Genomic DNA, 10,425 nt, shown 5'->3' on the forward strand with positions numbered 1-10,425 from the left:
AACCAAAGTGCCCTAAGAAATTGTTCTATCAGATTTTATCTATCAAAGTTAATGAATTGGATAATAAGAAGCAGTTTAAATGTTTATGGGTAAGTTGTAATACTTTATTTTAGAAAAAATATCTTGAACAGACCAATAGAGGAGATCTTATAATAGAATTGAATTTACTGGAATTGTAAAAATTGTTCGAAAACTTTGTCCGAAAATTTTGCTTATTGTTTATTTTACTTCTTTGTTTTACAGGTTGGGCCAAATTACAAAGAAGATAAAGAGTTAATTTTATATCCCAACAAGGGTGGAAAGGTGGCGGACATTTTAGAGGAGGCTGCTAAGGTGGTTGAAATGTCACCAGATGGCTCTGGCAGGTGTGTAACTTACAAAGTACATTTAGAATACTAGCTTTCACCCGTGACTGTGTGGATTTAAAAAATAAAAGTGTAGCCTGTGTTTAACGAGATTATCTTCTAGGTCTATGCTAAACTTCATCAAGATCCGTTAGCCATTTCCGCTACAAACTTTAACAAACAAACATCCATCCATCTAAACTTTCACATTTATTGTAAGATTTCAAATGATTTGTGCATGCATAATAATATTTTCTATGATAAATTAGATGTACATAGTAACGCTGGTAAAGATTAACGCAAAAAAAAGTTGTTTTATTTGTGAATTTCTGTATTAAATAAGGTTTAATCTGAAGTATTTTATATTGACGGTTTCAGATTGCGTATCGTGGAGGTGTCCTGTCACAAGGTGCTGCCGGGCCCCGACCCCGAGTTGACGCTAGATCAGGTCACCATCTCGCCGCCCAGACTATACAGAATAGAGGAGATACCCAAGGATGAGTTACATCTACAGGTAACCTGTCGGTTTTAGATGGCCTTTCTCATACTAAACCGATTATAGGTTTCCATCTGTGCTGATATCACTGATCTGTATAAATGGATTGGTCATTACATGGAAATGACAGTTTTTGGTTCGTTTGAACATAAACACGACTATTGATGTTAGCGACAGTTAATTCCATATTTATTGGTTCTTGGGTATCTAGTTCTAATGCAATACTACGTCTTATAGCCTATCCATTTGTAGAGATCGGTGGCTGATTTGTGCAATATTACAGAATTGATATTAATTTTTGTCATGAATGTAATGTGTGTCGCGTGTGCAGGAGGACGAGGTGCTGGTGCCGTGCGCGCACTTCTTCAAGCAGGTGTACGCGACGTTCGGCGTGCCCTTCTACACGCGCGTCAAGCACCTCGAGCCCTTCCAGGCCGTCAAGGACCGCCTGCAGAAGAAACTAGACATACCTGACAAGGAGTGGGAAAAGGTACACTCAACTAATCGATATTATATGAAATCATGTATTTGTTTATGCGCTTCAGGCGAGTCCTTGGATAGTCATATTAAATGTTTTTGTGAAAATATTGTTTTTATCTGATATTAGTAGTGAATGTCAAGTTAAAATGCTTTAATCATTTTTTTTTCTTTACAGTACAATTTTGCTATAGTGACAAATGGTAGACCTGTTTACATAAACGATGGAGTGACAGTTAACGTATTCGACTTCAGGCCGAGCAGTAATGCAAGTAAGTATCAATACCAAGCAATAGAGGCGTATCTAAGTTGTTTGTATCGCGTCCAACCCTCCCCGGACTGCGTGCTAATATTAATTGAAGATATGTCGCTTCCAGACGCGACGGGGCGGCCGTGGCTGGGGCTCGAGCACATCAACAAGACGCCCAAACGCTCCCGCGCCAACTACCTGGAGAAGGCGATCAAGATATACAACTGAGTGGTGAGCCGCGCCCCGCCTCGCTCGTCGGCAGCGCGCCGCGACATTAGCGACGCGCACCGCGACACTAGCGACGCGCGACGCGACACTAGCAACACGCGACGAGACACTAGAGACACGCGCGGGGCACCCAGCGACCGGCGATAGTCCACAGTCGCGTGACGTAGCATTATGATAGCCTTATTAACACGTAATGTACAACGCCGAGTCGACTCCCTTCGCTATTGCCCTCATAGAATGTTCATAGCGTCACAACGCATACGCAATAGTTTATCGACCTAATGCAGCAGTCAACGTTCATTTTGTCTAGTTTTTATTATTTATTTCACAGTCTGGACAGTCGCTTTGTGTTTGCGTTGCAATAATCTATTTCTGTAAATTTTGTTCTTTTTTTTTCGACTTGAGTATTTAAATCCCGTTTTTAGCTTAAAAATAATGTATACTTTATTGACGCAATTATACATTTGAAGTTTTTCGCGTTTAGTTTCAATTATGTGAATACTCAAGGTTTTCGATATTTTACAAGGCTTGTGTTTACCGGAGAATTTTTTTCGTTTAACGTTTTAATATAATTAAACAGTAAGGTACTTAAAGTGCCTACCGATTTAAATAAATGAAACTAAAAGCGATGATTGTAATATAATTTGGAAATAATTGAAGTGATTTAGTTAGTCTCAATTGGTTAGTAAGGCGTGAAGATGACGTCATGCTGTGCCAATTGTTGATGATATCTTTCTTTTGGTGATTCGGCAAAATTAAACATTAATTGGTATATTTAAAACAACATTTTTTTTTCATTTTAAAAGTAAAAACGTGTCAAATAAGCGCCGAAGTAACTTCGGTAATCAATTGCATTTTATTCACTTAAATAGAAATATTTTATTTTATATGTGATAAAAATTCGATTGAAATCTGCAAGTATGTCAGGATAGTTTATTTTGGCGTCTACAATTTGTAAGATAATCGGGCATATGCCTTATATAAATTTCTATTAATGTTGAAATATTGTTAATTTAATCTAGAGAGGTTTTTTAACCACATTAATGTTTGTTTCGGTCACTTATACAGCAGTTGCTAAGATTTAAATGTTTTCCTGTCTTATTAAATAAAACAAGTATGTGTATTTTTGGTTTAATTTGATTAATAACACGATTTGTATATTTCTTTTGCATGGAAACGATGCATTGCATGTAGTTCCTGATTTGGTTCCTTCCTTTAGCTAGCTGATTTGAATTTAGTCTAGAAAAGTTAGTGTATAGAAAATTCCGCGTGTTTTTTGAGTACAAACTTGCTAATTTCATCTTCATTTAACGGCCAGTGGTAAATGATAGCAAATAAAATATTCGTACGCAAATGTTTGCCGATGACTCTAGCACTGACCTTGAGTCTCGCTCAGTACCGTCACTCGTGACGTCACGACGCCATCGGCAAAGCTCGCAGCTAAGTACACGAGTTATACATAAATAATTCTTTTCACTTGAAGACTTGCAAATTATATTAGTAGTAGTGGCGATGTGTGTGTGTTGATGACGTCAGAGAACTCACCGCACCGAGCGCTGTCATTGGCCGAACGTACACGCATCAAGCGCGTCAATTTATGTGTGAAACTTATTTGCCGAATGCTTTCATTTTGACTAATATTGAGCAAACTCAATACTGCTATTTGTTAATTTAGTGTTATCTTATCAAAACCAGTGAATTTTTAAACAGTAGTATCGGCGTATTCTGAATCAATTAGTCTGGATTTAAATTATAATTATTATAATCTAGATAATTTAGATTACATTTCTAAACAATTCCCCTCCAATTTATAGTAATTATGGTGTATCTACTATTCTTTATTTTTTAAACAAATTAAGAAAATATAATCTTTTTCCTGTTATCATTGGACAATTATTATTTTTGTAATATTACTATATTTAAATGCTTAAGGCAACAATTCTAATTGTTATTATAACGAATGCTTTACACCATTTCATGTTATCGAAGTATTGCGTTATATTATTGACCATTGTATAGTAAATGTTTTATTTTTGTCGAATTGCCAAACTTTCGATGTAAATAAGAGGACAACAAATTGTTTTAAACTCTATTGTATACGCTTTAGCACTTAGCACGTGTAACAATTTGCACTTTGACTATTTTACTGGTAAGCCATATCCATCCTTAGCCTCCACCTCCATATCCTGTAAACGAGTTTGTGAATCACTTATGTTTTTGACCTGCCAGATGTTACGTTTAAAAAATAATTATGTCGAAATTATGTATATATATGATGTAATAAATTAAGAAAAAAAAACTACACTAAGTTTTCGTAAAGATGCCCTAGACTAAACGTTTTAAGATAGTGTTATTTTAATTAAAAAGATTTAAAACTTTTTTTTCTCGCAGAGTAAACAATAATTTGCGAAATGTGAGGTAACGCCTCTGTATGTACTATGGATGAAGTTATTTTCAGTTGATCAAAATAATTTTTGGCTTTTAATTTAACATTGTGTGTCAGTTAAGCAGTTTTCATTAACATGGTTTGAGGTATTCCGAGACGGATTTAGACAATTAGATTTAGAATAATTGCTGAAAATAATAACTATATACATATGGGATTATTGTACGATGTTGATTTACCTTCTGAATGGTGTAGCGGCCCCAGGGCGAGTACACAGCTTGCGCGGGCGCACGGAACGTGTTCCGGACGTCCGCTATGTTGGATTTGAATGTTTCACTGAATATAATCCTATATTTGTTTAATCTGGTTTATTTTACAGCCTTACTTCCTTAGAAGTATGAAAGAGATATAAAAAAAAAACGAGTCATATATTTATAGAAATGAGAAACACAAATACATTACGTGTTCAAATAACTTGGTAGCTCAGAACATCGTACGAGTCGCTGCGCAGAACTTAGGTTTAGCGAGGCGAGGCACTAGCGAGCTCTTAGTTGAAGTGCAACCGTATATTTCGTAAATACTGTACGAGGAACAACTATAATTAAGGAGTATTCAGGAAATGACAGAGTAGAAGGATTTTTTACTACAATATCTTTTTAAGCGCAACAGGTACACTTCATTGTAGTAAATGTAATGAAATAAGGACTATTTAAAAAAAAGCGATAAGGATTCGTTACAGACGTTCATAGTTTCTATAATTTTTATAGTGGCAACTTTATGGAAACACACTCCCATCTGTACCAGCGCCACAAGAGACGAGGTCATCGTATTTGTATCTCAACAGATGTCGCTGTTCAGGTTTGTGTATTCAGAAAATTCAATAATGTAGACGTTGCATTCGTTAATAACTTACAAATTACGACCCTGCTCATGATGGTGAACCTTAAACGACATAATCTTGAAAAGAGATAAGGTACTCTCTTACTTTATAAAAAAGACTTGTGGTTTATTTTGCCCAGTCTATCATAACGATAATGAATACCGGGTGCTGCCGTCCGAGACTAAATTTAAAAGTAGATCTTATAATATGAGAAACCGACTGAACTGTCCATTAATCTCGTTATAGTATACGTTATCTCGGTACTCATAGATTTGATTCTACTGATTAGATGCTCTTTTCTGCTGCTATTTTCATTGCTGACAAAGCTGGAATTTCCATTTAGCTTCCCATTAATAATTGGGTAAAAATTAATTCTATTTGGTATCGATTTGTTCTTGTGTTAAAATCGGACTATAGAGAAAAGAATAAAAAAGTTACATTCGAAAGATGTCTGGCCATTTTTTTTTCGTTGCGCATGAAATACCGCACTTGCAAGCCTCACTTCCATTGTTTTATTCAGCTAAAAGCGCGTTTTGCATTCATCAAAAGCATTACTATCAAAAAGTCCATTGTTTTCATCCGAAGGACCTTTATCGGTCCGAGTATGAATGTAAAAAATTTGAATGCGCCCATTCACGACCACTGGGAATGAATATGTAATACTGTTTTAAAACTACTTTGCAAATACGCTGCAGCATTTTATTACTTTACATTCGCGAGGATTCTAATGGAACATTTTAATTTCCACTTTTTCCATCCCTATACTTTCATAGAGAAAATACGGCGACTGGTATTTTAGAAATACTGGAAAGGATACGTATTATTTTACAAATGCAATGTTTTAAAACGTGATTTCCAACGCTGTAATGTATGCTGAAATATAAAGATAATTTTATTATGAATCTGTATAACGTATCAGAGACGCATAAAGCGCTTTATCGGCAATTTTATAATTCCTATGTAAACAACATTTCGTATAACAAAAAGATTTGTTTAATGTTTAATTGCTCAAAACCTGAAGCAATGAAACAAATATCTAAGCAGTGGTAAATACAGCATTTTATTTATACTAAATACAAATTACATTAATACCACATTCTGACTCACTGTCTATTTTCTTGTTTAGTGAAAAGATTTTCCTAAAGTGAGTTTCCACTGTCCAACAAATTTGAACAGAAATATATTCCGTTTCAGGCAATTATGTGATTTAATGCCAGTGTTACGACTTTTGCGGTGACAAATAGCAGAAATAATAGCAGTACTTCGAGTTCCAATAGAAATTCCGTTAAACTAATGGAGAGAACCCGAGTATATTGGAATTTCCAAACGCTTGTATGCAAATCGGATTACGTATAACGATCGTTATTCAATGTTAATGCATTCGTCGAGAGCTCGTAGCGCGATGACACTACAAATTGGAGTACTATTGAACATTTCTGTAAAATTAGTAGGAAACGTCTGCTGAAACTACAACTGTTTTGGACGATCAGGATTCGTAAATGAAAAGATAATGCCAACATGCGTGTCCTGACCTTTAAAGTCTAACAACAATCGATAATCGATTTACGAATACTGTTTTTGATTTTTATCTTTCTCCTGTCAATATATGACGGAAGGGTTGAAATTAAATATTGAATGTTCACACAATAGCGAGGTAAAGACCGTTGGATTTTTTCCGTAACTGTTCGGTTGCGTAATGGAATTTCTGTTCCAAAGGCGACGCGGCACTCGGGGACGGCCATTTGCTACCGAATGAATGATTTGAACGTATTCGACAAAGGAATTTAAAGGTGATTCGCGAACATAAAAACGAACTCTTAATTTTTTCCAACATTTAGCTTAATTGAAATTTATATGAAGACGTATTTTTCTTGGTATCTTAATCAAGGCGGCTTACAAAAATGGTTTTTGTTACAAAGATTGCAAGGTAAAAATTACAGCGAAGAATTCCCCGAGGAAATCATGTCTCAGTCTTTATTTTTACGACTAAAATAATAGAACACTAAATATAAACGTACCTTCTAGTTATAAATATAACATAGATCTATAGGGCAATAAATAGAGAAAATAGCAACGTTACAAAATTGTACTCAAGTTATAATTAATAGCAGTTTGTCTGCGAGATATCTCGTTATTTTATTTCTATCCAATTAATCTAAGCGGAGTACAATTAATCACAAGGATTTAATCCTCATGACGCAGATAACAGCGGCGGGAATACTGGCCGTTATTTGCAGGATTAGTAAAACCTTTTTGCTACGATTTACTAAAGAAAAATATCAATAAGATGTGTTTAATTTAAGAAATAAACGTAAATTAATAAATTTATTATATACCAAATAGAAAGATATATTTTAATAATATGACGAGTCTTGAATGTGAGAATGTCTATTTAATTTCATCTTTTGAAATTACTTGAATTGTTAAAAAAATATATTACAACTACGCAATATTTAGCATACGATATAACGTGTTGAATATTAATATTTGCCGAGGTTAATTCGATGAAATCTACCTTTTACATCATAGAGGATATACATTAAATATACCTAATGTAAATAATTTTGATAATAGGCATAATGTAAGAAAGATTGCCAAAGTTAATGAGACAAGTCCATCGCCGTTTAGTTAGACAGTAACGTTATTCTCAATTGTAAGAAGTGTTGCTCTAATTAGTAAGACATTTAATTAAAGGAACTTTTATATAAATGATCAAACGAGTAAAAAGTTTGATCCTTTTTAACATTGCGCTTCAGTAAAATAACGATTTACTCAACGCAATTTCTATTAACTTTTGAACAGCAAAAAAATTAACGAACGAAGTTTGAAAGAAAGTAACTTCTAACATTTCAATAAGATTTGAACTTCGATAGCTGTAGACATCCTAGAAAACTTTCATCGGGGCAGAAAATAGAAATTGTTTTTTATTTTTAATTAATAACGGCGCGACGTTCATTACCCGATCGTCCGCGAACTGGAAACTTCGTCGCTAATTAATAGTCGCTCTCACTCCATGCCTTATGTTTAAACTTTTCTTACAAATGATAATACTAAAACTTTGGATGTAAAATATACTAATTACTCTGAGTGTTTTTTGTAATTTTCAATGTTGAAATTTATTTGACAAGTCTGTAGCAAAATTGAAGTATTTTTACATCAAATGAAACGAAAATTGGAAACTTTGAATGTGAATTTATTAAAAATTTGACGGACTTGAGAACCTAAATATAGATTCTCTTGTCTCAAAAAAATAGACTTCCTTTTTTAAACACGTGTTTTAAAGGTGTTTTTCACTAAGTCGGTGCGAGAGTTTATTATTTATAATTCTCCCTTTCATCAAAGACTTATACATTCATTTCCACTTCTCGTAGATTACAACAGTACCAAGCAAATTGCTTATTTACATTTTGATGAGAAGAATTGCTTTTATTTTTACATTCCGTTTAAAAATTTATAATATATACTTGTTAATATAAAACGAGAGTTTAGAATTTCTCCATGCCAGCAACACTAAAATTGAATTGTTTTTTTTTTCAGAATTTACAGAGAGGTTTGTCAATCCTCTCCGTACTTAGTAGCAAACAAAAGTATTGACTAAAATGATGACCTATGATTTTTTTTATTTTGATTACGTCACAAGTATGCCCAAGTAATACCAGATGCAAGAAGCTCACATTTCTTTACAAGAGATTAAAAAGTATCATCCTTTATTTGTGAGCTTTTATATTCCGAGTTACGGAATAGTGCACGTTTTAAAAGATTCATTAATTAAAACGTCTGGCTCGTAACTCGTCACTCCTTTGACGTCATAATGAACTGTCAAAAGAACCACGGCAAAGACGCATCGCAAGATTCAATTCAAGTAAAAGCATGGGTCCGGACACTGGTAGTACTTCGAGATTGCTTTCATCTTTCTAAGCAGACACTTTTAGTCTACATGTGAAAGACACACGAGGTTTCTGCATATTAATTAGTTATAGTCATAAATTTAGTCTCATTTTATTTGAATAAAGAAAAGTCTGAGTAAAATCTTACTATTCTAGTCTTTGAAATGAGGTCAGTGTCTGAAAGGCCTCTTGCGGCGTCACAATGCAAGCCGAATGGAAATGCAAATAGAATTGAACCGTTCACTCCGTTCTTTGTGTCGTAACGCAATCGTTCGGAATACAATACGGTAGGCTTTTTGAAGTGATTTTTCATTATTGATTTATAGTTTTTACTCTATTCTATGGTAACCATTTGACCCTTTATCTGTCTATTGCAAATATTTATGTGGATAGTTTCTTATTCGAAATTAGTTCATACTTATCCGTTATTAGGTTATCGAATTATATTTTTAATTGTAGGTTGTTTTCCAAAAGGGCGTCGAATCTTTGCTAATTAACTAATGCCGCATATAATAGGTAAATGAAATGCTACTAACGGTCTCTACCTGCTACGCCATGTTTCAATATCTAGTAATACATTTCAATATACTAACAGAATTGTAAACAGTAATTGCGTAGATTTCGGATTTTGAAGTTAATTAATTTCTTTTCTATCGGTATTTAAGAATACTACTTCAATTTGGACTAAAATAATTTGTTAATTCTTTTTAAAAATATAGAATTTGTAAATGTAGACCATCAAATAAATTTTGATTCATATCTCTTTGAGACGAAAGATAAATTCAACGTCTCTGCAGAGAATATTTCTATGGAATTATTTAGTAGCGACGTGATTAATTGCCGTAGCAATTTGTTTTGGTGGAGCGGACATTTAATTTATTATTTTTATATTACTAACGGGAAGCCAAACTAGATCGTACTAAAATGTTGCTTTATGATAAATTATAAAAGAATCAGTATTTTGGGAAATGAGTTTAAACATTTTTTCTTGCAAATTTGGCCACGGATACTTGTGGTTGTTTTTACCTCTGCCACTGCTTTTACCTTAAATTTGCTAATGAGGTACCGAATTTAAAATGTTTAATAAAACTTAACAGAAAATTGCTCTTTTACACCCGGCCGCGAATTGATTCCACTCACCGTATTGCAGAATCAAAACCTGAACAAGGAATAAAACGTTCGTTTTTTATATCATAAGGTTGCAAACGAGCAAGTGTCTACCGAAATTCGCCGAAATGGATTAGCAACCTCTGCCTACAAATATTTGCGAATGCAGATGTATTGCCAACTTTAAGCAACTGAGGACGGGACGGATAGAAACAGGATGTTTACTCTTCTATGTGTGTGTTCAATGTGCAACATTGTGCAACCCTTCCTCCGTTTGATTCACTTCCCATTCCCATCCTTTTCTTGTACGAAAAAGGGTGTAAAGGGGAAGAGGAATAAATTTGGGCCTCTGGCACGCTTACTCATGAAA

At 34.1% G+C, this 10,425-nt stretch overlaps 1 protein-coding gene across 1 annotated transcript in view; it reads left to right on the forward strand.

Annotated features, from left to right (window-relative positions):
* LOC106106862 (ubiquitin carboxyl-terminal hydrolase 7) overlaps nucleotides 1-4,097 on the forward strand; it is a 15,620-nt gene extending 11,523 nt beyond the window's left edge. Inside the window, exons 18-23 of the mRNA XM_013287522.1 lie at nucleotides 9-89; nucleotides 244-365; nucleotides 723-858; nucleotides 1,172-1,330; nucleotides 1,496-1,589; nucleotides 1,695-4,097. Coding sequence (XP_013142976.1) covers nucleotides 9-89; nucleotides 244-365; nucleotides 723-858; nucleotides 1,172-1,330; nucleotides 1,496-1,589; nucleotides 1,695-1,795 — 693 coding nt within the window. The 3' untranslated portion in view covers nucleotides 1,796-4,097. The remainder of the gene's footprint in view (nucleotides 1-8; nucleotides 90-243; nucleotides 366-722; nucleotides 859-1,171; nucleotides 1,331-1,495; nucleotides 1,590-1,694) is intronic.
* Nucleotides 4,098-10,425: the final 6,328 nt, after the last annotated feature.

This window comes from Papilio polytes, unplaced genomic scaffold, assembly GCF_000836215.1.
Source record: "Papilio polytes unplaced genomic scaffold, Ppol_1.0 DF822067.1, whole genome shotgun sequence".
Classification (NCBI taxonomy): Eukaryota; Metazoa; Arthropoda; class Insecta; order Lepidoptera; family Papilionidae; genus Papilio; species Papilio polytes.